The sequence below is a fragment of the Melanerpes formicivorus genome, unplaced genomic scaffold (genome assembly GCF_026170545.1).
Source record: "Melanerpes formicivorus ecotype bairdi unplaced genomic scaffold, bMelFor1.0.p_v2 SCAF_8, whole genome shotgun sequence".
Taxonomy (NCBI): Eukaryota; Metazoa; Chordata; class Aves; order Piciformes; family Picidae; genus Melanerpes; species Melanerpes formicivorus.
The window spans coordinates 1,109,091-1,136,658 of NW_027142360.1; the positions used below are offsets into that span (position 1 = coordinate 1,109,091).

Sequence of the window (27,568 nt, forward strand, 5' to 3'; positions counted from 1 at the left end):
GTGTTTCAGCAATCCCAGTGACACCCCTCAGGAGCTGTGTGCATGAGCTGGGAATGGTGGTGCCATTGCACAGCATCACAGTATCACAGTATCACCAAGGCTGGAAGAGACCTCAAAGATCATCAAGTCCAACCTGTCACCACAGACCTCATAACTAGACCATGGCACCAAGTGCCACATCCAATCCCCTCTTGAACACCTCCAGGGATGGGAACTCCACCACCTCCCCGGGCAGCACATCCCAATGGCCAATCTCTCTTTCTGGGAAGAACTTTCTCCTCACCTCCAGCCTAAACTTCCCCTGGCACAGCTTGAGACTGTGTCCTCTTGTTCTGGTGCTGGTTGCCTGGGAGAAGAGATCAACCCCTTCCTGGCTACAACCTAGAGGGCAATGAGGTCTCCCCTGAGCCTCCTCTTCTCCACGTTCAAGTCTCTCAGTGTCCTTCCTAAACTGAGGGGCTCAGAACTGGACACAGGACTCAAGGTGTGGCCTAACCAGTGCAGAGTACAGGGACACAATGACTTCCCTGCTCCTGCTGGCCACACTGTTCCTAATGCCACAAGCTGCACAAGCTCTAAGCAGCAGATTTTTGCTGTGCTCTGAAGGAGACCCAAGCAGTCAGCAGAGCTGCCTGCAGTGGAGCTGAGCTGAGTTGGAGGAGCAGAGGTGATAGGGTTTCAAACCAGCTGCTTCACTGATGACTCGTGGGGGCCTAAAATTGAAGTCTGTCTCAGTTTTCAGTCCCAGGGCACTGCTTTGGGCAGCCAGCACTGCCAATAAAGTTCTTCTTTTCTCTGTCAGAGGAAGCAGAAACTAAACTTGACTGCTGTAGCTCGTGAGAAAGTCTGTTTGGCTTTAGAAAAGCCTCAGAAACTGCATGCAAGAAATGCTCATTATTTACCAGTTAATTATTCCTCATAGCTGTGGTGCAGGAAAGCAGAACGACCTCATTAGCTCCTGCTAGAATCTTCTCCCCCCTGGGCTTTGCAAAGCTTTGGAGACAGGGGTATCAGGCTGGAAATCCCAGGGACCATCTCTTAACAGCACTGATGGAGCACCAAGTACAGTGGTGTCCACCTTGGGTTTAGTAGCCCACCCTCTCCCTAATCCTGCCAAACTCTGCAGTAAAGTCTTGTGTTAGAATGGGAGTGGTTGCAGGCTCTCTGCAGATCCTTGGGCAAGGCTGGCCACTCTTTCTGGGCTTCTGTTCTGGCACTGCAGCTATCCCGTGCTAAAGCCAGCCCAGCTCTGCTGCATTCCTGAGCCTCCAAGCCTTCCCTGGCTCTGTCTTTGCAAGAGGGGAGTGCAGCACCAGCCTCTCCACAGTGTGGGAGTGTTGTGCTGCGCTTGGGAGAGGTCTGAGCCTGCTACCTGCAGTGAGCAAACAGTTTGCTGAGAAGAAAAGTCAACATCACTTGCAGGTAGCAAGCAGGCTGCCATAAGACTCAGCCCCCGTGGGAACCCAGCCTCTTCACCTCACTTCACGTGCCACAAGAAACAGCAATTGTGTTTGTTTGGTTTGGCTGAGGAAAGTACTGTAAAAGCCTTGGGTGTGAACCTGGGTCTGGCCAAGGGGCATGGGACTGCTTGGCAGTCATGCTGCAGTTCAGTGTTTGCCACACTTGCAGTGATTTGTTTGTCTCCAAGTCCCTGCAGAGTCCCAGCTTTCTCCTGGCTGCACCCATCACCCCAAGCCCTCTGCACAGTCCCTCTCTGATTTTCTGCAGCATCAGAAGGAGGAATTGCATCCACTTTGTCTCAGTGTTTCTCCTCTTGACTAATCGGCTGGATGGCCGAACCCAGAGAGTGGTGGTGAATGGTGCCACAGCCAGCTGGCGGCCAGTCAGTAGTGGAGTTCCCCAGGGATCAGTGCTGGGCCCCATCCTCTTTAACATCTTCATTGATGATCTGGATGAGGGCATTGAGTCTATCATCAGTAAATTTGCTGATGACACCAAGCTGGGGGCAGGAGTTGATCTGCTGGAGGGTAGAGAGGCTCTGCAGAGGGACCTCGACAGGCTGGACAGATGGGCAGAGTCCAAGGGCAGGAGATTGAACACATCCAAGTGCCAGGTGCTGCACATTGGCCACAACAACCCCAGGCAGTGCTACAGGCTGGGGTCAGAGTGGCTGAGAGCAGCCAGGTAGAGAGGGACCTGGGGGTGCTGGTTGATGGTAGGCTGAACATGAGCCTGCAGTGTGCCCAGGCAGCCAGGAGGGCCAATGGCATCCTGGCCTGCATCAGGAACAGTGTGGCCAGCAGGAGCAGGGAGGTCATTCTGCCCCTGTGCTCAGCACTGGTTAGGCCACACCTCGAGTCCTGTGTCCAGTTCTGGGCCCCTCAGTTTAGGAAGGAGGTTGACTTGCTGGAACGAGTCCAGAGAAGGGCAACAAAGTTGGTGAGGGGCTTGGAACACAGCCCTGTGAGGAGAGGCTGAGGGAGCTGGGGTTGCTTAGCCTGGAGAGGAGGAGACTCAGGGGAGACCTCATTGCTCTCTACAACTACCTGAAGGGAGGTTGTAGCCAGGCAGAGGTTGGTCTCTTCTCCAAGGCAGCCAGCACCAGAACAAGAGGACGCAGTCTCAGGCTGCACCAGGGGAAGTTCAGGCTGGAGGTTAGGAGGAAGTTCTACACAGAGAGAGTGATTGCCCATTGGAATGGGCTGCCTGGGGAGGTGGTGGAGTCACCATCACTGGAGGTGTTCAGGAGGAGACTTGATGGGGTGCTTGGTGCCATGGGTTAGTTGATTAGGTGGTGTTGGATGATAGGTTGGACACGATGATCTTGAAGGTCTCTTCCAACCTGGTTTATTCTATTCTATTCTATTCTAATGGGCAGAACCCAGGCTGAGGGATGTCAGTAAAGAAGAGGATACGGTGTCAGGGGCCAGCACCAGCTTGCAGACATCAGTCAGGCCCTGGCAGTGTGGACACCAGTGAGACAGGACTGGTGAAAGACCACTGGAGCAGTGGCTGTGAGTGTGCTTTGCCTGGCACACACAGAAGTGGTTTTCACATGCATGACCAAGGCCCACAGCTTGCAGGGAGCATTACTGCATCAGCTGGTGCCAGGCCAAGCCTGCTCTGCATGCTTCCTTCCAGCCATGGCTTCCTCCAAAATGAAATTTCAGCACTCTGTCCTGGGACAAATAATTCCCTGAAGAAGTTTCTCTGCCAGGAGTGGATGGAAGGGTTTGGTCCTCCCCCAGCCTGCTGCTTCAGCCCTGCTAGAGAGTCCCCAGCAAAAACTAAGAATGTGCTGCCATCTGTAGACATTTGGGTGCTGGTCAGGCTGTTTCCCCAGCCCTGCTCACACAGCCCTTATACAGGCAAGACAGCCACAGCAAAACCTCCCTGGTCCCAAGGCAACCTACTCCTTTCTTCAGCATTTCCCCATCTAAGGTAGCTTCTACAGTCTCCAGTTTATTTATTCTCCACTGTTGGATGTCATTCCTGCCTGGAGAGTTTCAGTGTCCAGTTCTGCAGGTTGAAAGCAGAGAGCTCAGGCTTTGCTGGGGTACAGCCAGCTCCTTTCTCCTGACTGGCTCTGGTGAAAAGAAGATAAATCCATTCCTTGAAATCCCACAGGCAAAAGAAAGAAACAGGGCCAGCAGGCTTTTCCTAGCAAAGCTGTGCTCCAGAGCTCCATCAGGCATGGCCCCTGGCAGGGCCAGCTGTGTAGTGGGGACAGCCACCCAGACCCAGACTGTACACTCTGCCAAGCTGGCCCAGAAGGGACCCCCTCCTCTCACAGCAGTTTGGCTTCTTTGGGCACATGGAGGCCACGTGGTCTTGCCTGTGCTGCTGCTCCCCACCCTGCTGAGCCTCCATCTCCTTGTCCCCAGCATCCCCCATGAGCCTGACCTCACAGACACCCTTAAGAAGGAGATCTGCCACCTCTCCCTAGGGTATCCCTTCTGTCTCAGGTCAGGAGAACAACCTTAATATGGCAAGGGAGCCAAAGAGACCTTCTTGAGGGCCATAAGACCCTGTGCTGTGCCTGCTGGACTGTGGAGGGCTGCTGCCACACTGCAGCATTTCCCACACCATGGCCTCACATCACAGCCTTCTGATTCAAGACCTCTTGGTGAAGCAAGATGGAGCTAGCATCAGCCACTTAACTGAGATGTCTTGGGCATATTGCAGTTCCCTGTGCCATTCACACTGTCACCTGGTCCGGTCCTAAACCTTCAGCAGATTAGAAACAGGAGGCTGGCCCCATGTGTCCTTGCAGAGCAGCCCCTTGCAACAGTGCTCCACTGCCAGGGGCCACTGCTGAGGCTGGCAGGAGAGTGGAGGGATGCAGGGGAGAGACACATCCATTCATGGTGCCCCACTTCTGCCCCTCAGTTCCAGGGTCTGGCCAATCTGCACGTGTTTGAGGACTGGTGTGGCAGCTCCATTGAGCAGCTCAGGAGGAACCTCCACTTTCCCCTCTTCCCCCACGTGAGTAAGATACCAACACTCTCTGTCCCACACTTCCCAGCTCAGCCTCCTAGCTGGATCACCCCTGCTCCCTCTGCATCCTGTCCCCATCCCTCTCCATCACCCTCTCTGTCCTGCTGCTCCTGGGGGAGCAGGAAGCTTGCACATGGGCTCAACACTGGCAGCTTTTCTGCTGAGTGGGGGAGGCTCATTTTACCCATGCTGGTCTCACAGGCCTTGGGCACAGAGTGAAGGAGCCCTGTACTTGGTGCTGTCCCTCCAGAAGGCTGGCCTATGCCATCTCCTCCCCACCATCTTGCCCACATGTCCCCTGCAGCTCTCCCCTCTCTGCAGTGGCTCCTGCATCAGTTGCTCCCTACCTGGCCTGCTCCTTTGCCCCTTTCCAGCACACACTGTTCCCCATCACCTTCCCAGGGCAAACCTCCTGCTTCTCTCTGCCCTCTTGTCACAGGGCTTTTGCCTCTCCCCTTTGTTCCTGTCACATCTAATGGTTGTGTTTGTTTCTTTCTCCTGCCCCTCAGACTCGAACCACCCTGAGGAAGCTGGCAGTGTCCCCCAGGTGGACCAACTATGGCCTCCGCATATTTGGCTACCTGCATCCTTTCGCCGACGGTGAGGCTCTGAGCCTGCTGTGCTGCTGCTGGGCACTGCTGCCTTCCCCTGCCCAGCCCCATGCCACAGCCCCCACAGCCCCAGCCAGCTGTGCATGACCAGCCCTGCCCTTGGCATGGGTGCAACACATCTGCCTGCCCTGCAGGGTGGAAGGATGAGGCTGGGAAAGAGCAGCTGGGAAGTGCTAGATGAAAAACAATGCTGCCTTGAACGTGTGGACATGGGCACCAGCCCTGAGCTTTGCCTCCCTCTCTGGCATGCAGGGGGCTGTAGATGTCATCACTGCTGTTTGTTCATGAATGCCACCCAACAGCAGCTGACATCTGCAGCAGCCAGCAGCAGGCTTCTGCCCAGAGCAGCCTGCTAGCAGTCACCCGTCCTGCCCGGTCCCCTGGCCTTCAGCTGCCGTCCCTGTGACCCCAGGCAGGACAGGCACTCGTGTCTCCCTTCATGGCTCCATGTGCACCTTCCTCTGTCCAAACACAGCTTCTCTCACAGAAATTTGCTCTGGAAACAAAAGAGGAGGCAAAGAGGCTTTGTGTGGACTTGTTGGCTTTTCAAGCCAGGTGTTGGATGCAGCCAGTGCAGGGGGCAGAGTGAACCAGATATGTATTTGAGGTTTTGTTTTCAGTCACAGCCGCATTAGAGAGTTCAGAGAGGTTCAAAGGGGTGGGGGTGGTAATACCAAAAGAGAAGGTATGGGCTCACCAAGAAAAAGGGTGAGGACAGTCTTTTAGAGGAGCAGGATCCATTCTGTGCACGAGCCCTTACCCAGAGCCCTGCTTACTCCTTCTATCTTTCAACAGGGGAGTTTCAGTTTGCCATTGCTGCAGACGACAATGCTGAGTTCTGGCTGAGTCCAGATGAGAAGACCTCAGGTCTGCAGCTGCTGGCCAGTGTAGGCAAGGTACAGTGCATGCTGTGGGCTCCTTCTATCAAGGCTTTAATGTTTCTGTGAGGATGGAGACCTTCCTGTCTAATATACTTGTTTGTACTACCCAAGTTTCCTTTCCTGTCTGATTCCAGACACCAGCAGCACAGATGCTGGATGGGTATGATGTGACATACCTTGAGCCAGTGCTGTTGGGAGCCCCAGCTCTATGATTAAAGAATTTCAATCTGACCCAGGTCATGGAGCTCACAGACAGCTTACCAGGAGTAGCTCCCAGGAGTTTTCCCTTTTCATCACTCCTAGGGCAGTAACCAGGGAAGAGACTTCTCTTGACCAGAGCTTCTTCTGTCCCTCCACAGACAGGGAAGGAGTGGACTGCGCCAGGGGAGTTTGGGAAATTTCACAGCCAGCAGTCAAAGATGGTGAGGTGAGTAACAGAGCCCCTTGCTCCCAACTTTGTTCTGCACAGGAAGTCACCAGGATGTGGAAGAGGAAGCCAGGTTTGTTGTGGAGAATTCAGCAATATGGAGAAGAGGATTACTCTAGGTTATGGCCAAAGCTGGAGTACCCCATCCACATCTGTGCCGGCTGCTTTGCTGCTCTACTGCAAACATGCAACACTGATTTCTTTATTTCCCTGGGGGAAGCTGCCACCAGCAGATTCAGACTCCTCTATGAACTGTATCCTGAGACTCCTGCCCTGGAACTGCCCAGGTTTTCCAGAGGTTAAAACCTAGCAGGCAGAACTGAAAAGGAGTAAGAACAGAATTAAACTGAGAAGGGTCTCTAGCCCTCCAGGCGCAGAGGGGGAGCTGCCTATCTCACTGCCAGCATCTGGATTGTCTTAGTGGTCCTAACTCTGCTCACCCTGAGAATTAGGTTGTTCCATGGGTGTGGTTGCTCTGCACTCATTGTCTGCTGACAAGCTAAGAAATGTTACTTAATGCTGCTGGTGACAGACATGTTGTTCTTCACAGGTTGTCAGCCGCAGGCAGGTACTATTTTGAGGTGCTGCACAAGCAGGATGACAGAGGAACAGACCATGTGGAAGTAGCAGTGAGTCTGTGCAAATGGCCATGCCCTGTATGTCCCCTCAGAGCTCAGGAGTGATGTTTGTAATGATTTCCCTCCTTCCCCAGGCCCCAGCTCCTCCTTGCATGAGATTTATCTAATCCCTTCCAGAGCCCTTACATAGTTCGGTGTGGGATAGTCCTGGCCACAGGTTAGGACCCTTTCCCCTGCTTGCCTGGGGTTATTCTGCCCTCTCCAATCTCCATTGCAGCTCTTTGTCCTTTCCTGGCTTTGGATCTCAGCTCATTCCCAGTGTGTTACTTCTAGGTAAATTCAGCCATAGTATGCAGAAGGAGGAAGCTGTGAGCCCATCTGGTGGAAAAAACATCTTGTGCTTGCTCCTTCTGCTCAAGCTGCACTTCATTGTAGTGTGTTTCTCTGTTCTAGTGGAGACTGAATGACCCAGAAGCCAAGTTCAAAGTCATTGACTCCAAATACCTCTCCCTTTTTGCTAGTAAGTATTTGGACCACAGCTTTCCCCAAGCACCTTCCCATTCTTCCCAAACGCTTCTCTGGCGTTTCCCCAGGGAGCAAAGCCTAGCCAGGCAAACACCCTGCATACAGATCACGTGAAAGAGAAGTACAGAGGTCAAGAGAGACCTCTGGACAAGAGTGTGGCTCATCATTACATACAGGAGAGCTGGCAGTAAGACTGGAACATTCTTTCAGGAGAATCTAGAGGCAGAGAGGAGAGTCTGTGAGGGTGAGAGCTGTTCCAGATGTGCAGGTGGTACAGCATGCAGGTTGCCTGCAGAGAGCTAGGGGTGCTGTGAGGCCCATAAGATGGGATCTGGGTGTTTGTGGGGGTGCTAACAACTCCACCAGGGAGAAGGGGCTTGCTGTAGCACTTCCAGGAGATTTCACTCTGGGGGTTGGATACAGCACTGGGTGTCCACTCTGGGTGTCTTACAGCAGCTCTATTTGGGGATGCTGCATTCTTCTGCACCAGCCTCAAGTCTCTCAAGGTGCTGCTGGATTGCAGCAAGAACATTAGCTCAGTCCTTCCTGCTTTGTAAACCCTTCTTATCACATCAAGTGATATCTTCATCAGTTAATGAGCTCCTTAGTGCTCTTTACCTGTGTCTAGCTTTGTCAGCACTGCTTTCCTCTGCCAGCATTCTCCCCTTCCCTGTCTGCCATTGCCTTTCAACATCTGTGGACTTTTTTCCATGACAACAGTTTTGCCCATGAAAGACTCCCTGATGCACTGGAGACATCTGTTTGCTTTGTCTTGGTTCAAAACCTGCTGCTGTATGTTTTGAAACCTGCCATTTGGCCAGGTCTAAGCTTTCCTTTAGGTCTTCTGCCTCCATCCTTTTTTCTTACACTGTTTTCTTTTTATTTCTCTGTAGAAGGGAAGACTCACATCCCAGAAGATCCCTTTGGGATTGGGCACAGTGCTGCAGTCTCATCTTTATTTGGCACCTTCTGCCCGTGCAGTCCTTCCCTTTCCCACATCAGCCTTTGGTTGTATCACATCATCCCATTCCTTCTGGGTTCCCATGTTGTTCAGTTCCCAAAAGTTGCTGGCACTAACCCCAGCACCCCTGGCAGTATGTTGCCTTTCCCTCCTGGGCATTTATTTAGTTCCCCTCATCTCAGTACAAGATCCATAGAGACTTGAAGTCTTCTGGCAGCAGCACCCAACAAAAAAGCTTGCCTATGCTCCTGGCTTACTGTGAGTCTCCATTTGCCTTCTGGAGCTTTATCCTCCTCAGCCACTGAAGGCCTTGCCCCAGGGTCCTGCTGCTTTTCCAGAACAAGAGAGAGCTCTGCTCAAATTTCTCCTCCCTTTCATCTTTTCTCTCTCCTTTTAAAGTAAATGTAATGCTAATTATTCAGCTGTGTCCATTAAAATCCCATTCATCTGTTTGCTTTCAATGGTAGCCATGTTCCTACCCCAGAGCTTCTGTATCTGCAGCTTTCTGAGTCAAAGCCTTTCCTTCCTACAGTGTACAGGATCATAGAATTGTCAGGATTGGAAGGGACCTCAGGGATCATCTAGTTCCAACCCCCCTGCCATGGGCAGGGACACCTCACACTACAGCAGGTTGCCCAGAGCCACATCCAGCCTGGGCTTAAAAGCTTCCTGGGATGAGGCTTCCACCACCTCCCTGGGCAAGTCTTTGCAGTGAAGCTGCTGTTCTGCACCAGTTAGGCATGGCTGTGCAGGGACAGCATTCATGCAGTGCCATTTAGAAAGGGCTGACACTGAGGAAGGCCATTCCTGGGACAAGAGTCGAATTAGTTGTGCCCTCTCCCTCCTGCTCTCTCTCTGCTTTCTAGATGAGACACTGCTAAAGATGGATGAGGTGAAGCACATCCCTCGGACGCTGGCCAGCCACAGGAGCAGGCCTGATGACAGCACAGGCAGCAGGGCACACCCAGCTGACATGCTGAAGCCTGACCCTCGGGACACTCTTTATCAAGGTAAGACTTGCAGAGCACTGCAGGAGGTAGCTGCAGCCTGTCACAGGATATGCAGTAGCACAGCCAAGGAAGATTGTCCTTTTGTATCACAGTACTCACAGATTTGTCAGGGCTGGAAGGGACCTCAAGGATCATCCACTCCCAACCCCCTCCCTGGGCAACCTGTGCCACTGTTTCACCACCCTCATGGGGACCAACTTCTTCCTAACATCCAATCTGAATCTACCATTTTCTAGTTTTGCTCCATCCCCCCCAGTTCTATCACTACCTTAAAAAGTCCCTCCCCAGCTTTCCTTTAGCCCCCTTCAGATACTGGAAGGCCACAATAAGGTCTTCTTGGATCCTTCTCTTCTCCAGACTGAGGAACCCCAACTCTCTCAGTCTGCCTCCATAGCAGAGCAGCTCCAGCCCTCTGCTCATCCTCATGGCCCTTCTCTGGACACCTTCCAGCACCTCCAGATCCTTCCTGTAATAGAGGCTCCAGAACTGGACACAGCTCCAGGTGGGGTCTCACCAGAGTGGAGCAGAGCAGCCACACATTTTTCTCCCCAGAGCAGAGCATACAATGAGAGTCACTGTAGGAGACAAAGCACAGGCTGGGCTCCTTTCCTTCTTCTTGGCATCCAGCTCTCAACATCCCCCAGGTGTGAGGCTTCAGTGCAAGTGCTGTAGAGCAGTGTAAAGAGATGAGCTGCACAGGATCGTTTGTGTTATGCATCTGTTAGTATTTCACATGGACAGACAGAAACTAGGCACAGAAGTAGCTCAGCTGCTGCATCAGATCCAGCAGGGCTCCTCCAGCAGTCCTTGACTTCTTGTTTCTTGTTGGCAGTGCCTCTGCTGAGCAGGTCTCGTGTGCACCGCGCCTTGCCGGAGTGCTCATACAAGCCCAGCTACGTGGTGAATGGATTCCCCCTGCAGCGCTACCAGGGCCTCCAGTTTGTAAGTTCTGTTCCCTGAGCAGACACCTGCCCAGGGAAGAAGCAAGGAGGAATGAGGGATATCTCATTAATCATAGCACCACAACACGTTGCAGGCTGGAAGGGACCTCCAAAGCTCATCCAGTCCAGCCCCCCCTGCACTCAGCAGGGACATCCTTAACTAGATCAGGTTGCCCAGAGCCCTGTCCAGCCTCACCTTGAATATCTCCAGGGATGGGGCCTCAAACACCTCCCTGGGCAACCTGTTCCAGTGTTCCATCACCCTCATAGTAAAGAACTTGTTCCTAACATCCAATCTGAATCTGCTCTTCTGAAGTTTGAAGCCATTGCCCCTGGTCCTGTCCCTGCAGGCCTTTGCAAACAGTCTCTCTCCATCCTTCTTGCAGCCCCCCTCAGTTACTGGCAGGCTGCTATTAGGTCTCCCTGGAGCCTTCTCTTCTGCAGGCTGAACACCCCCAGCTCCCTCAGCCTGTCCCTGTAGCAGTGCTGCTCCACCCCCCTGATCATGGGCCTCAGCACTGATCTCCTCAGGCCTTCCCAGCTCTCTCCTAGTTAGTTCTGGCTTCAGAGCAAGTCACACCAGTGCACACATCCCAGCATGCTGCCCTCTGCTTTCCTTTTTCAGAGCTTGCTACAGGCTGCCTTGGAGAGGCAAAGGGTTAGTGAGCAATCCTTGCTCCCTCTGGGGGGGCTGGTGGCTCTGCAGCCGTGTCTGGGTCACCTGGTGACTGATGCCTGGCGTTTATGAGGGTTTTGCTTCATTCTTCTCCCTCCTCCTCAGGTTCACTTATCCTTTGTTTACCCGAATGATTACAGCCGCCTGAGCCACATGGAGAAAGACAACAAATGCTTTTATCAGGAAAGCCCTCATTACTTGGAAAGGTAGGATGCTGAACATGCAGATTTGGTTAAGCAGGGAGGAAGGAGACAGTTGGAAGGCAGGAATTAGGGTGGAAGCTCATAATCACTTCTGTAGGGCTCTTAAAGATTCCCCAGGTCCTGCCAAACACGAAAGCATTTGTAGTGTCTGTTAATAAATGATGTTCCCTTTAAGTGGAAAGCTGTTTAGGTCTCAAGGGGAATCTTCCACTGCTTCTCTTGCTCTGTTAACCTGGGAGCTGGGTCAGAGTGTGTTTGCTTGTTCCCTCTACACCAGGGAATGGATTTCCAGCAAGCTTTGCCTGCCAGCAGCTGCAGCCTCCTTGTGGCTGTGGCTGTGCAAACCAACCCATGCTCACCACCAGGTGTCTCTCTGGGGGAATAAATAAATGGTTGCCATTCATCTCCCCTGGGCTCTTGCTCCCAGCTGTGGACCTGTGAGAGAACCACAGCAGACCTTGTGCAAGGATTCCCCTCTATTCAGAAGGACCTTTTTGCAGGATAAGGAGAGTCACTGTTCCAGTGAGGTAGGTCATGGTGGCCTCCCTGTGCTCAGGATCTTCTTCCTCCCTACAGGACTATTCTGAGGGCTGGAACAAAACACCAAGTTGTAGGTTTGGGAGGGAACTCCTGGGACTGTGGTTCATAGTGAAGGGTGGAGAAGGTGGCTGCAGCCCAGGTTCTTTGCTTTGACAATTCATTTGTATTGTGACAGGGCGTGGGAACTGGGGAGCCATTTTGCTTAGCGTACATGGAGGGAGGTGGTCCTGGTAATCCCTCCCAAAAGCTTGAAGCAGGGACTTATGAGGATGGCACACAGACAGTAGTGGCAAGAGAGAAGAGAGAGACATCACTGCAGTTACCTGCCTGAGGCACTTTTGCAGCTTGATGACTTGTGAACACTACATCAAAAGGGAGCCTTAGGGAGCAGTTTAAGGGAGACTGAAGAAGGGTTTCAGGATAGCTGTGATGGGATGTCCTTCTGCACTGAGGAGAAAATGTCTGAAAGATAGTAAGCAAGGAAAGCTGACCAAAAATTTGCAAGATGGGGATGATGATAGTCTGTGACTTGCTGGAAAAGAAGGATTTTGAAATGCTGGGTGGGTGTAATCAAAGTGAAGGATCATCACTTGTGATGAAGAATTCATTTGGAGACAGCAAGGTACCTGTCATCAAACTTGTGTTTTGCCCTTCCCTCTGCAGATTTGGCTTCTACAAGTACATGAAAATGGATCACCCAGAGAAGAGCCTAGACTCTGGAGAGAAGACAGAGCAGCCAGGTAGGGGTCCTAGTATCAGAGCCCAGAGCATTCTTTTGTCTATCTCTTTTGTGAGTGACCTTTCAGCACCAGCTGAAAGAAGCTGTTTACTTTCTGCACCAAGGAAGTCGCAGCCCTTCCCTGCCTGATTGTTGTGGCTAGGAGGAGATTTTTGCTGCCACTTGGACTTTTCTCCAGGGCAGGTCAGGGGGTCACTAAACAGTGGGCTGGAGTAGAGAATGTGGCAGCTCCCTTTCAGGCCCACAGCTAAACTGAGCTGTGGTTTCAGAGGGAAAAAAAGATACAAGCAACAGAGCCAAAGGTGTGCTCACACATGCCCTGCAGAGCTGTGGCCAGATCAGCTGAAAGCGAAGCCAGACACCTCCACAGCCTTCCACAGTGCCAGCCAAGAGGACCTGAGAAAGCTGGTAACTAGCAAGAGCACAGCTCCTGGGTGTGAGAGCATCCCTGTCCCTCTAAGCAGGTGTGGTGGGTTGAAATTGCCCCCCAAAATAGAATTGCCAGACCAGCTCAGTTGGAAAGCAAATGAAGCTCTATTTACAAGCAGACTAAAATCTGTAAGTATGAAATGCCTTGGATATGTCCAAACTATGCAACTCTTACATGATTTATAAACAGCACAAGAATCCCCCTGGACAAAAGCAGGGGCTTACCAACAGCTTTGCCCTCTTTACTCCCTTCCCCCCCCCCCCCCCATACAAAGGAGCACAGAGAGGAGCAGAGAGTAGCTTGTTAGTAGCTAGCCACAACAAGAAACACAGCCAAGGTATCATAGTATCACAGTATCATTCAGGGTTGGAAGGGACCACAAGGATCATCTAGTTCCAACCCCCCTGCCATGGGCAGGGACACCCCACACTAGATCAGCCTGGCCAGAGCCTCATCCAGCCTGGGCTTAAACACCTCCAGGGACAGGGCCCCAACCACCTCCCTGGACAACCCATTCCAGGGCTTCACCACTCTCATGGTGAAGAACCTCCTCCTCACATCTAGCCTGAATCTCCCCACCTCCAGCTTCATTCCATTCCCCCTAGTCCTATCACTACCTGAGATCCTGAGCAGTCCCTCCCCAGCCTTCCTGTAGGCCCCCTTCAGATACTGGAAGGCCACAATGGGGTCACCTCGGTCAGCAACAGCTAAGCAGAAGCACCAGCTGGTATCTGCTAGAGCACAGAGCTGAGGGAGAGTTAGTTTACACAACTAACTTCATGTTAGTTACCAGGCCAATGGGATTGTTTAGACCTTAGCATTATTTTCCCTTTTACATCCACTGATAATTTGTTTGCATCCTCTCACTTTCTACTCAGTCTGTTGAAAATTTCCTAGGCATCAGCCTGAAACTGCCACAGCAGGAGACAGCCACTGAGATAAGGCAAAAAGCAGCTGCCCCCAGCTGGGCAGGTGCCAGGGGCAGGGCAGGGGAGGCAGCAGGAGGATGCCAGAGGTGTAACTGCAGTTCCTTCTGCAGGCTCCCAGGAGCGGAACACGGATGATCTGCAGTATGTGGAGCAGGAGGTGGAGGTCACCGTCCCCTCGCAGCGCCCCGAGGTGGGGAGGGCGGCAGGCAGCACTCCCAGCAGCCACAGCCTCCACCGGGACTCTTCCCGGCCAGAGCGGCGCCGGCTCCTCTCCCTGCTGGAGGATGGCACAGGAGAGGGGACACAGACCAGGAGCACGAGGAGGGCTGGCTTCAAATCAGCTGTGATGGCCTCTGCCAACCAAAGCCTCAGCCAGGCTGGTCTGGAGGGGAACCCAGAAACGAGAAGACCTGGTTTCAGAGGGGGTGTCAGAGCCAGCGCCAGGAGCCCTGCGCAGCGCAGCAGGGCCGTCCAGGACCGAGCACCGCTCAGAAGGGCAAACGCTCCTTCTGGGGCTGTGTCGCAAAGGCAGCGACCTCTCAGCAACCCCAGGGACTCAGGGGTCATGATTCCCAGAAGGATGAGACCTCAAGGAGACCTTAGCACCACTAAGGATGGGCTGCAGGCAGCGGGCTCCATGCCAGCTGGGAAAGGAGGCCCAGGCTCTGTCAAGGGCACCAGACGTGCCGTGGGCATTGCCAGCCCCAGCCAGAGGCCTGGGCTGTCGCAGTGGCTGAACCAAGTGCAGTCCTACATTGCTGAGCAGAAGGCAGCCAATGGTGGGGAGGTGGGCAAGCCAGAGGCACAGGTGGCATCTCCTGTGAAGGGCAAGCCTGAACCTGTGACAGCAGGAGAGGAAGACGCGGATGGAGAGCCGGAGGAAGAGGAGGAGGATTTTGACTATGTGCCAGTGTTTGACCAGGCGGTGAACTGGGAGCAGACCTTCAGCACAAGCAACCTGGACTTCCACATGCTGCGTACAGATTGGATCGACCTGAAGTGCAACACCTCAGGAAACCTGCTGCTGAGAGAAAGGGAGGCCCTGGAGGTCACACGTGTCTTCCTGAGGAAGCTCAACCAGAGGAGCAAAGGGTGAGGCACAGGGCAAAAACCAAGGGGCAGTGTGCCAGGGCTGGCATCCCGTGCAGCACAAGGGAGCGCTCATTCTGGGGGAATGGGAAGATAAGCTAGAGGTGGGAAATAAGACTTCAGGTAAGGCCTCTCTGTAAGAGCCTGGGCTTTAAATACATCTTTTGGCTGAGAAATGGGCATTGATGGACAACAGACTGTGTCTGGGGTTTGGATATTGCCCTCCAAAGCTGGTGGCAGTGAATTTGTAAGATTGGAGGTTTCCAGCTGTTTGGCATCCCTGGCCTCTTGCTGACTTCCTGCTTGTGCAGCATAGGTATTGAGAGCTTCAGGTGAAGAAACCCTGCTGATGAGAAGTAGGACTGCAGCTCCTTGAGCTTGTGATTTGATGGGTACCACATCACAGTATCACAGAACCACAGTACATTAGAGGTTGGAAGGGACCTCAGAGATCTTCTAGTCCAACCCCCCTGCCAGAGCAGCATCACCCAGGGCAGTCTGCACAGGAATGCATCCAGGTGGGGTTGGAAAGGCTCCAGAGAAGGAGACTCCACAACCTCTCTGGGCAGCCTGCTCCAGGGCTCTGTCATCCTCACTGTAAAGAAGTTTCTTCTCATGTTGAGCTGAAACCTTCTCTCTTCAAGTTTGTATCCATTGGTCCTTGTCTTATTGCTGTGCACCACCCAGAAGAGCTTGGCCCCCTCCACTTGACACCCACCCCTCAGCTATTGATAGACATTGATCAGATCCCTCTCAGCCTTCTCTTCTCCAGATTAAACAGCCCCAGGGCTCTCTGTTGGACTCTCTCCATCAATTCTCTGTCTCCCTTCAACTGGGGAGCCCCAAACTGGACACAGTATTGCAGGTGTGGTGTCAGCAGGGCAGAGCAGAGGGGGAGAAGAACCTCCCTAGCCCTGCTGGCTACACTTTTCTTGCTGCACCCCAGGATCCCATTGGCCACATAGCAGCTTATGAATCACTGAGGACTAGAAGGAACCTGTAAGATCATGTGCTGCCCTCAAGGACAACCAAATACCCAAGGCTGTTGTCTGATTGTGTGCACCTCTCTCTTAAAACCAGCTGGATTCCAAGATCATAGCACTGACCTAGGGAGATGTTTCAGCTCACCACCTCCTCATTGACCCCCTGGAGGTCAGCTCTTTCAAGTACTCTATTTTTTTATGGTCTTAAAATGGTTCCTTTTCTTTTCCAGATTTACCATCTTGATTGCCTTTCTGGCAAAGAGATATACTTCCTCTGAGCTTTTGTAAGATAAGCAATTCAACTCCTGAGCCTTCTGCTGAGTGGGCCTCTACTTCCATCTTTTCTGTATCTGCTCTTCTCCATGTGGGTTTCTGTCTGGGTTAGTTTTCCTGTACACAACTGAACACTATTCTGGATGTTTTATAGAATGGATGTTAGTAGTTCCCAATCACAGGCTCACAGAATGTTAGGGGTAGTAAAGAACCTCTGGTTGGACTCTGGAGATCTTGCAGTCCAACCCCCTGCCAGAGCAGGACCATAGAATCCAGCACAGGTCACACAGGAACACATCCAGACAGGGATGGAAAGGCTCCAGAGAAGGAGGCTCCACAACCTCTCTGGGCAGCCTGCTCCAGGGCTCTGGGACCCTCACAGTCAAGAAGTTCCTCCTCATGTTGAGGTGGAACCTCCTGTGCTGGAGTTTACATCTACTGCCCCTTGTGCTATCCCAGGGCACAAGTGAGCAGAGGCTGTCCCTGTCCCTTCCTTCCTGACCCCCAGCCCTCAGCTATTGATAGACATTGATCAGATCACCTCTCAGTCTTCTCCTCTCCAGACTAAACAGCCCCAGGGCTCTCAGCCTCTCCTCCCCAGGCAGGGCTCCAGTCCCTTCAGCATCCTTGTGGCCCTCCTTTGGACTCTCTCCATCAGATCCCTGTCCCTCTGAACTGGGGAGCCCAGAACTGGATTCAGTATTCTCAGTGGGGTCTCACCAGGGCAGAGTAGAGGGGGAGGAATAGAATTAGGATAGGATAGGATAGAATTAGGATAGGATAGGATAGGATAGGATAGGATAGGATAGGATAGACCAGACCAGGTTGGAAGAGACCTTCAAGATCATCGCATCCAACCTATCATCCAACACCACCTAATCAACTAACCCATGGCACCAAGCACCCCATCAAGTCTCCTCCTGAACACCTCCAGTGATGGTGACTCCACCACCTCCCTGGGCAGCCCATTCCAATGGGCAATCACTCTGTCTGTGTAGAACTTCCTCCTAACCTCCAGCCTAAGGAGAACCTCCCTGGATCTTCAGGACACACTCTGAATGCACCCCAGGGATCCCATTGGCCTTCTTGGGCACCAGGGCACATTGCTGTCCCATGCAGAGCTTGTTATCCACCAGCACCCACAGGTCCTTCAGCAGGTCCTTCAATCCATAGCTCTCATCGTACATCTTAAGACTGCATTTGCTTTCTCAGGCACAGTCAAGCTGTAACTGTCAGCAGACACAAGACTTCTGTAGGGTTTTCAGCTGATGAGCTTCCACTTCACAGCAGGAACTCTTCCCGTGATCCCAAAGGGCTCGAGCTGGCACTTCTTCCTGTTCTGGCCATTCCAAACCTCCAGCTCACCTCAGTTTTCCCTGTGGGATTGCTCAGCCCTCCTCGGTGTCCCTGGCTGATAAGCTGTCATCAGCCGGTTTCAGTAGCCCAAACAGCCTCCTCGTGCCGGGCTCACTGTGGGAGGTGTTGAACACACTCGGCATTACCAGCCCTGTAATCGTTCAGGCACACTTGTTATCTCCTGTGTCACCTTGATGTCATTCTCCTTGCCAGCTATTTTCTGTTGGCCACAATCCCAGAGCCAGTCCCACGTGTGTGGATTCGGGAGGCAGGTGCTAAAACTTCCCGGGGGGCGGTGGGAGCCTGGCAGCAGAGCGGGAGGAAGCTGGGGACTGAAGGATTGGTGCTAGGCAGCAGCAGAGAGCCTGGCAGAGCTGGGCAGGCGGGGGTGGGAGCGGGGCTGGTGCAGGGGGCCGGGGCCAGCTCAGCCCTCTCTCCTGCAGGCGGTTCCAGCTGCAGCGGATCGTGAACGTGGAGAAGCGGCAGGACCGCATGCGGGGCAGCCGCTACCTGCTGGAGCTGGAGCTGCGGGAGCAGGGCCGCCGCCTCGTCCGCCTCTCCGAGTACGTCTTTGCCCGCGGCTGGCAGGGCCTGGCCGGCGACCAGGAGGAGGAGAGGAAGATGAGGAACATGGCGTGGGGTCGCCGCCGGCACCTGATGGCTGCGGCCAGCGAACCGGAGCTGTGCTGGCCCCAGGGCTTCTCGTGGAACCACCAAGCCGTGGTGCACTTCGTGGTGCCAGGTGAGGAGGAGCTGCCCGGGCAGGACACTGAGGGGGGCACAGGGGGTGGGTTCCACAGGGGCAGTCCTGAGAAGCGCTTCTGCTCCAGCCTCCACCATTGTGTTTGGGACGTTTCCAGCTTGGGCCCTTTCCAATTTCTGTTCTCCACAACTTAAGCATCCTCAGGAACATGGCAGGGCCCAAACTCCCAAAAGAAAACACCTCACACGTGGGGAAAGAACCCACGCTGATTCCTGGGCTCTCAGGGCCAACATTTCAGCCTGGGCCTGTGTCAGCATTCATAGAATCATAGAAAGGTCCAGGCTAGAAGGGGCCTCCACAGGTCACTCAGTCCAACTTCCCCACAGTCAGCAGGGACCTCCCCAACTAGATCAGGTTGCCCAGAGCCCTGTCCAGCCTCACCTTGAATATCTCCTGGGATGGAGCCTCAAGCACCTTCCTGGGCAACACTGGTGTTCAGTGCTGGTGGAACAGTGTTCCCCCACCCTCATGGTGCAGAACTTGTTCCTAACATCCAATCTCAATCTGCTCTGCTCTAGTTTGAAGCCATTGCCTCTTGTCCTGTCCCTGCAGGCCTTTGCAAACAGTCTCTCTGCAGCCTTCTTGTAGCCCCTTCAGGTACTGGCAGGCTGCTATTAGGTATCCCCAGAGCCTCCTCTTCTCCAGGCTGAACATGCTCAGCTCCCCAGCACCCTCAGCCTGCCCTCATAGCAGAGCTGCTCTAACTCTCTGATCATTTTCATGGCCCTCCTCTGGGCCCTCTCCATCAGGTCCATGTCCTTCCTGTGTTGTAGGCTCCAGAGCTGGACACAGAACTGCAGGTGAGGTCTCACCAGAGCAGAGGACAGTGGTAGAATCACCTCTCTGGATCTGCTGGCAACACTGCTTTTGATGCAGCCCGGTCTGCCATTGGCCTTCTGTGCTGCAAGCTCACACTGCCTGCTCATGTCCAGCTTCTTATCCATCATCACCCCCAAGTTTTTTTCCTCAGGGCTGCTTTCTATCACCTCCTCCCCTAGCCTGTATTGATAGTGAGGATTGTTCCAGCCCAGGTGCAGAACCTTGCCCTTGCCCTTGTTGAACTTCATGAGGTTGACTTGAGCCAGCACTCCAGCCTGTCCAGGTCCCTCTGGATGCCATCCTGTCCCTCTGGCATATCAGCAGCAGCACTCAGCTTGATGTCATCCACACACTTGCTGAGGGTGCCTGGATCCTGCTATGTCATTGATAAAAGTATTAAACAGTGCAGGTCCCAGTACAGACCCCTGTCACTGCTCTCCAGCTGGACTTCAAGCCATTGAGCAGCACCCTCTGGATGTGACCATCCAGCCAGTTCCTTACCCACTGAACATCCACACAGCAAATCCATCTCTCTCCACCCTGGCCAGCAGGATGGTGTGGGGGACTGTGGCAAAGGCCTTGCAGAATTCCTGCAAGGTTAGTGGGGCTTGAGGAGAGGCAGGAAGCCTCACCTGATGAGAACCCAGAGTCTTTTAAACTAGTTTTGCTTTGATCCTCTGCCTCTTGCAACCCAACCAGTGAAGAACCAGGCACGCTGGATGCTGCAGTTCATCTCCGACATGGAAGAGCTGTTCCGAGTCACTAAGGATCACTACTTCAACGTCATCATCACAGACTACAGCAGTGATGACATGGATGTAGAGAAGGCTCTGAAAAGGTCTGCACTGCACAGGTGAGAGCACTTCCTGCCCTTAAAAGCTGCTCACATGCAAACAGTCTCTGTGTATTGACCACCCACAGCCTTCTGCAGCTGGAAATCCCATGGTAAAGGTTGTGCAGACCTTCCACATCTGCTTGAACATTGTTAGAGCACAGAGCACCTGGAGACTGCATGGTAGAGAAGTGTAAGGCAGGAGCTGCTGTAGTTAGCCATCTGGGTGCATCTCTTTTCTCCTGGCTTTTGTTGAAGTTTGCAAGGGAGCAAGTCTGACAGTGATGGACAGGTGGGAGGAGAGAGAAGTCCAGAAAGCGGTGAGAAGGGGCACAGAGAGCCTGGAGCCCTGTGGGGATTCCTTTGTTGGATAACTTCTGGTTTTCTCTACTCTGATCTGAGCCAGCTTTGACCATGTGTGTGCCAGCAGTTCCCAGTAACAGGTCCTAGGATAGAGCTGCACTAGAGCTGAAAAGGCTTCTGCTAGAGAGTTCCCTATCCGTGCTGCACGGAGAAGCCACCCTCAGGGCACGCTGTGACCTGGAGCAGTGCGGAACTCACACAGCAAAGGCTTTCCTCCTCCTGGAGAGGGTGCAGCTCTGCAGCATGAGAGCTGCAGTGCCCTGCTGCTGGCAGTGCCTCCCCTGCTCACCAGCATGCACACCCTGAACTTCTCTTTCCCATCTGACCCCCAGCTATCAGTACTTGAAGCTGAAAGGGAATTTCGAGCGTTCTGCTGGGCTGCAGGCCGGGATAGACCTTGTGACGGTAAGCCAGGGGGCCCTGGGAGCGGGCATGGGTCTGATGCTATCTCTGTCTTTCATACTGAACATGCTGCTTTAGAGGGAAGGGAATAGCCTGGCAGACCAGGTCAGTTTAGAGCAGAGGAGACCAAGGGCTGACCTCATTCATGTTGATAAAGCTGTGCAGGGTGAGTGCCCAGAAGCTGGAGCCAGGCTCTGCTGGGGGATGCCCAATGCCAGCACAAGAGGCAGTGGTGGAAGCTGAGGCAGAGGAAATTCCATGGAAACAGGAGGAAGAATTTTTTCCCTGTGAAGGTGACAGAACCCTGGAGCAGGCTGCCCAGGGGGGTTGTGGAGTCTCCCTCTCTGGAGATATTCAAGACCTGCCTGGATGTGTTCCTGTGTGACCTGCTCTAGATTGCATGGTCCTGCTCTGGCAGGAGGGTTGGACTTGATGATCTCTTTGGGTCCCTTCCAACCCCTGGCATCCTCTGATCCTGTGAGTTGCAGCTCTGTGATGCTGGCTGTGCCAGGTCATGGTCACAGTGTTTCACACCTATCATTGGACAGCCTCTCGGTGCCCATTTTGCTAGCCCCTAGGACCTATTTCTGATGTAGCAGTGAATGGCTCTTTAATTCTCTCCCCTATCTCTGTCTTCCTCAAAGTCCACTTACTCAAAGTCAACCTTTTGTTTTCCCCACCGGTGTGGTGGGTTCCAGGACCCGCACAGCATCGTTTTCCTGTGTGACCTCCACATCCACTTCCCGGCTGGAGTCATTGACTCGATCCGGAAGCACTGCGTGGAAGGCAAGATGGCCTTCGCCCCCATGGTCATGAGGCTGCACTGCGGCATGTCCCCGCAGTGGCCTGAGGGTAAGAGGGAGGGGAGCCCTCTGGCTCAGTCTTGGGGGAATGGGGAATGAACTGGGGCTCTCTGCCACCCCTAGATTTGTTCCTCTGGCGCTGGCAAGGTCTGGAGCTTCAGGCCCTTCCAGGATCGCTAGGTGAGAGTGCATTAGATGCAGGATGGGGTTTCAGAGTGTCGGGGACCTGGAATTTGAGATCAAAAAGCCAACCTTTTATCTAGCAGTACTCTTGGCTGTCTCCTGGGGCTCTCTGTGGATTCCAGGACCTTGGAAAACCCCTACTTGGCTCCTTTCTGTCCATTTGTCTTATTTCTTAGGGGGCACAGCCTGTCTTGAGGAGAGCTAGTAGCCCGGGGTTGATGGTGAGCAACCCATGCCAGGCGGTGGAAAGTGGCACAGATCATCTGAGCACAGCTTTTCCTTTAGTGGGAGGTGGCCATCCTGAGGCACCCAGGCATGCAGACAGCCCTTTGGAGCTGTGCCAGTCCAGTTAGGTGCTGTGCTGGCAGACAGGAGCCGTGGGAGGCTCTGCTCAGTCTGATGGGACAGCCTGTGCTGCCTGTTGGCAAGCCTTGCCCACACCCCAAAGCTTTCATACAGCCGGCTCAGCCTTGCTGTTGAGTGGACTGTGGTGTTCACATTGTGCTAAAGGTAGCTGGAATCTCACTCCAGCAGCCCTGCTGGAGTCATCAGTGGTTCAAAGCTCTAACACACCTGTGCCTCTGTTGTGCTGTCCTCAGGCTACTGGGAGGTGAATGGGTTTGGTCTCCTGGGCATATACAAGTCTGACCTGGACAAGATTGGAGGCATGAACACAAAAGAGTTTCGGGACCGCTGGGGAGGAGAGGATTGGGAGCTCCTGGACAGGTAGGACATGCTTGTCATCACGCCTGTGCTCAGGAGGGGACAGCCCTTAGATCCTGGAGGACTAACAACCAGAGGAGCGGGGGGCTGAGGAGACTGACGCCACAATAAGCCTGATCAGTGAGGGAGGGTCTTTGAGCATGTCCTGACCTTAAACTCAGGCACTGGTGGGTGACTGCAAAGACTTTGTTGCAAGCGAGTCCAGTTTGGGTGCGCAGACTTCCCACACTGTGTGTGCCAGTTGCCCAGAAGAGTAGCTGTTAGATGATGGTCATGAGGTACAGTTACAGTTTCTGAGCAGTTTAAGACAGAGGATCTCTGCTGTACAAATCCTAGGCCTCTGGGTTTGGGGGCCCGTCCTGCCTGCAGTACAGACTAACATCTCGAGCAGTGCCGTGTTGCCTGATGCCTTTCCTCCTAGCCTAGCACGGCAGGTGCTCCTGCCCAGTGCTGCCCTCAGGTGTGGATAAGCACTCAGCAAGCATCCTGAGATGTGCCCTTATGGACATGAGGCACCCCAGAGCTGCTCTGGACTCCTCAGTTTGGTTGCAGTCTCTTGACAACAGCACGTCGTACACGGGATTTCCTCGGGCCGAGCCTCTCAGTACCTTTGTGACCAAGTTTGGGCTAAGTCTGCCCTTCTGCTTTGTGGCAGGATCTTGCAGGCCGGGCTGGAAGTGGAGCGCCTGTCCCTGAGAAACTTCTTCCACTGGTTCCACTCGAAGCGGGGCATGTGGAACCGGCGCCAGCTGAAGACGCTGTGACCCTCGGCGCCCCGCTGCGGGGCAGCACCGGCCGCGCCCGGCTCGGCCTGCTCCTTGGCGAGGCACGCAGCTGAGCACCTGAACTCTGCCTCCAGAGCCCCGCCAGGGGATGGCACAGCCCAGGAAGGGGTGGCCAGGCAAGAGGAGTGGGAGCTTCTCTTGTGAGCTGTTGTATCCAAGATGCAGGATCTGTGTCTCTCTGGGAAGAAGCGCGAGGGAGACACTGTACTGCGTGAAGGGCTGGTGTTTCCTGCCGTGCAGCCTGCTGGATGGTGCAGTGGGAGAGGCACCAGAGTTCCCATCCAGTCTGGCATGGTGCAAACGAAACAAACATGAGTCCCAGCTAAGCCCAGAATCATTTCTGTAGAGCAGCACAGCTTCTCTTCTAATACTTGAATGAAAAGAAAGGAAACCCAACCTGCTCACTTCCCCTCCTTCCCTGTTTCTCCAGTATCCATGCTTCTGGACAGGGGACCAAAGTGAGTTCTCTCAGCTGTGTTGTGTCCGTATTTCCATGTGCTGACCCAAGGAAGTCTGTACATGGAGGAGCTGGTAGGCACTTTAGGCTGCTGGTGCTTAGATGCTTCTCTGTGCTTTTCACTGAGTCATGATGAAAAACTGTGCTCATATCCAGCAGGCTGTGGGCCGTGGATGGAGATGCAAGTCGGCTTCCCTTATGGGAGCCACATTTGCCTGCAGCTGGGTCAGGTTGAAGCAGCAGGGGTTGAAGTTGCAACTCCACTTAAATTATTGATCCACTGCCTGAGGATAGTGGAATGTTACACAGAGAAGCTAGAAGCATCTCAGGAGGAACTTTGCAGCCTTATCTGACAGACATATGTTTGTCCTAACAATATCAGGGAAACCCTAGCAGGGAAGAAGTGGCAATATTTTATTAGTTGAAATGTTGTGATTTTGTCAGAAAAAGAGGAGACAGAGTATTCTGCTCTCTAAATCCTGTACATGTATGCAGCATCTAAAGGTTAATTTAATAAGTTATGGCCTCACAGTTATGTCTTGTCTTAGTTTGATTGGTATGTAAGGAGAAGGCTTCTTGATGGAAGAACCAGCACAGCTGTTGATGCTTCACCTCTGGAACAGCCCTGTGAGCTCTGGCCTGGTAGGGAGGCCTTGGCACATGCATTGTGTGTGAAGAGCAGCAAGAACAGGAGAGAGGAGGGGCAGATCTACGTGAGCAGTGACCCAAGAGCTGTGGAAGTAGCCCACGTCCATCTGTGTCCTGATGCTCCAGGGAGTTCCTATCCTCTGACACTTCCGTTAAGCTAAGGCGAGGTGTTGAACCCCTGGAGCCACTTCACAGGGGTATAGAAACCCAGGAATCCCAGGACACTCCATGCTCTACACCAGAGCTTCACGTTCCCCATACCATCCTGAAAAGGTCTCCAGCTTGAGGGGAGAGCATGCCTCGGGATGATGCTCGTGGTGCTCCGCTGGGAGCATTGAGCAGTGAGTAAGGGAGGTGTGCAGGACACAAGCCATGCTGACTTGGTACTAGAGCTGTTTGCTTTTTGCAAGCCAATTCAGAACAGACATTCATTCATTATTAATGCTTGACAAGTCCATCAGGTTCCACTGTCGCAGTGGGAAGCTGCACACTCAAGTTGAGGCACGTGAGGCAGACATCTTCTCAGATCATCTGCTTGCCTCAGTCTGGGCTTTGGGACTGACAGAGGTAGACAAAGTCAATTATATTTCAGAACGTTTCCCTGTCCAGCGTGCAGCCATGGGGAGAGGCAGCTGTGTCTCTGCACGTACAGAACCTTTCTCAGCATGCAGACTCTGATTTCCTCGGGAGAGGCAGCCACAGCCTTCTGGCCAGGCCACAGCAGACTCTTTACTGAGGAAGGTATCGGTGTCTCTTAGCAGAGACTAAGAAATGGAGCATGGCTGCTGAGGTGAGAGCTCTGGGGCTGGCACCAGTCTGCACTGTTGTTTTATTTAACTTCTTCGTGCACCAGGGAAGTTCAGGAGGGCAGAGTCAGTGATGTGCTGTTGCAGTACGTCCTGTGCCGTGCGGCAGCCCTGCCGCGGGCCCCTGCCAGAGCTGGCGCTCCCTGCAGACACCGGCACAGCCCTGCCAGGGTGCAGCTCAGCTGCTCTCCAGCCGCCAGGACTCTGCCTCCGCAGCCTGCCCAGGCTGGCTCCCTCACGCAATCCCTGTGGAATGGGGAGAGGCTGCTGGGGAGGGTGAGTGCCGGTACACAAGACCCAGCTGTGAGGCTTAACCAAGTAGGGAATGGCATGAGGCCCATTCTGCCCATGGGGAGCTGATGGATGCAGTGGTGGCCCTTGTGCCATGCACAGGGAGGAAGGTTTACTGGTACCATGTGCTATCACATCCAGCTTAAATGTCACCTGCAGCACCTTCAGCTGGCAGCTGGCATTCATCTGCAGACACTGGGAAGAATTAGGTGCATCCAGAGGGTGACTCTCTTGGCTTAAATGGTACAGGTAGCCTCTCTTCCTCACCAGAGAGAGCAGTCAGAAGAGAGTGGATCTGGAAGTAGGCTGCCAACCTCAGAAGGATTCACCCCCATGCTTTAGCCATGAGTGTGCTCCTCCCTTCAAGCCTTGTAACCCAGGCTGGTGACAAGCAGAACTCTTACCTCAAGAGGACTTTTGGATGAAGTTGTAAGGTGTTAGTGGTTTCAGTTTCCTGATAGTTGGTGTCCCCACTGCCAAAGCTGCCATCACAAATGTTCTTCCCTTTCTGAAGCAGTGGGGATTCTTAGCTGGTGTTTAAGCTTTGTAGTGATTACCAATTAACATGATTTATACTAATTGGCACTACTTGGCAGCCTCTGTGGAGGGGCATGAAGAGAGCATATGGAGACAAAAGCTGCCTTTCAGCCCACGTACACAGAGACCACTGCAAGCTGTAGGGACACAAGTGGCTACACACTGCCCAGCTTGCCAGCCAGCAGCAAATCCTGCAGGAACGGTGCTGCCTTTGCTCTGGGGCTGCTGCCCTTCTCCAAAACAACCTGCAGGTCTTCTCCCCAAACAGCCATGAGGAGTGGGGAAGCAGGGAGCAGGGCAGGAGCAGGTCATCCCACAGCCATACAGTGAGGGGACATGGCCAGACAGGGCAGCGGCTGCGCCACCACTGCTGCTGGCACTGGTGCTGCACAGTGTGCACTGCCACTGCGAGCAGGGCAGAGTCCTGGGTCCAGCAGAGCTCCCAGGGGACAAGAGGCAGTGTGTCTTCACCATGGCCAGATAGCTGACCCCTCCTGACAGTCGATCTCATTGTTGTCACCAGGATATTTTAGGAAGCTGTGCCTGAGTTTGCAGTGAAGGTTGCCCCAGGTTTGTGCCTTCCTGTGCACCCTGGCTGTATCCTGACGCTGCGGCAGGAGGAAGCCAGCTGCATGGAGTTTCCTGTGCATCCTGCAGGCAGACAGCTGGGGAGGTGATGGGCCATGCTGCAGGGGAGACCTTCCTCTGAGGCAGGAGGTGGGCAGACTGGGGACCCTGGGCCCCCAGGTGCAGGTTGTACAGAGGGGGGGAGGGGGGCTGCCCAAAAACGCCAACTCCATCTTCAGGGCTGTGGGGCTGAGACTGGTTTCAGAGGTCAGCAAAGGGAACAAGAAGGGCTGGGTTCTGTTCTTGAGAAATGTGTTGTGTGACAATTACAGTGTGACTTGTTTTGTCAGTGTCTTTAACGTTTGCCCACTATGAACATCTCACCTCGTTGCCTACAAATGTCTGATGGGTTTGTAGCTACTGATGCCTTGTGTTAAAAACCTGAACTGTACCTTTGACTTCTCTGCCTTACAGTGGCTCTGTGCCTTCGAGGAGGCTCCCAGGCCACCTCTGTTGGAGCTGGGGGATATTCTGCTTCCCCTCATGTTTTACAAATACATTGTCTTCCTACAAGGGCTCAGTTCTCTCTCTCTCTGTTACTCACAACCACATCACCGCGCAGCAGGGATTACAAGCCAGGCGTTGCTCCTCTGGCTTCCTGTGACCAAGGTTTGTCCTGGTTTGAGGCCAGGCAGATCCTCTCTTGCCCCTGAGAGGGGCAAAAGAATGACACTCATCACACCAAAGGATTGCAGAAGGGATGGAATGTTTGAATGGAAAGCAGCAAGTGTTGTACAGAAGCTGCAAGCATAGTGACAGAAGAATCCCAAAGCATGCAGAGTCCCTTATAGCACACCCAAAAGCCTCCCAGCACTTCCCATCTCCCCACCTCAGGGTACACCCAAAACCCCCAGGGCTCACTCTTCCCCCACCCCGCTGCTAGGCTGGTCTCAGGCTGGTCAGGTCTGAGACTGCCTCC

General features: G+C 53.6%; 1 protein-coding gene across 1 annotated transcript in view; it reads left to right on the plus strand.

Annotated features, from left to right (window-relative positions):
- Positions 1–27,164, plus strand: part of B4GALNT3 (beta-1,4-N-acetyl-galactosaminyltransferase 3) — a 96,108-nt gene extending 68,944 nt beyond the window's left edge. Inside the window, exons 4-20 of the mRNA XM_068141784.1 lie at positions 4,351–4,446; positions 4,968–5,058; positions 5,865–5,965; positions 6,310–6,377; positions 6,928–7,006; positions 7,409–7,475; positions 9,308–9,451; positions 10,284–10,393; positions 11,174–11,274; positions 12,475–12,551; positions 14,020–15,001; positions 18,054–18,352; positions 19,892–20,045; positions 20,720–20,792; positions 21,488–21,641; positions 22,375–22,501; positions 23,154–27,164. Of these exons, the coding sequence (XP_067997885.1) occupies positions 4,351–4,446; positions 4,968–5,058; positions 5,865–5,965; positions 6,310–6,377; positions 6,928–7,006; positions 7,409–7,475; positions 9,308–9,451; positions 10,284–10,393; positions 11,174–11,274; positions 12,475–12,551; positions 14,020–15,001; positions 18,054–18,352; positions 19,892–20,045; positions 20,720–20,792; positions 21,488–21,641; positions 22,375–22,501; positions 23,154–23,262 (2,832 nt within the window). The 3' untranslated portion in view covers positions 23,263–27,164. The remainder of the gene's footprint in view (positions 1–4,350; positions 4,447–4,967; positions 5,059–5,864; positions 5,966–6,309; positions 6,378–6,927; positions 7,007–7,408; positions 7,476–9,307; positions 9,452–10,283; positions 10,394–11,173; positions 11,275–12,474; positions 12,552–14,019; positions 15,002–18,053; positions 18,353–19,891; positions 20,046–20,719; positions 20,793–21,487; positions 21,642–22,374; positions 22,502–23,153) is intronic.
- Positions 27,165–27,568: the final 404 nt, after the last annotated feature.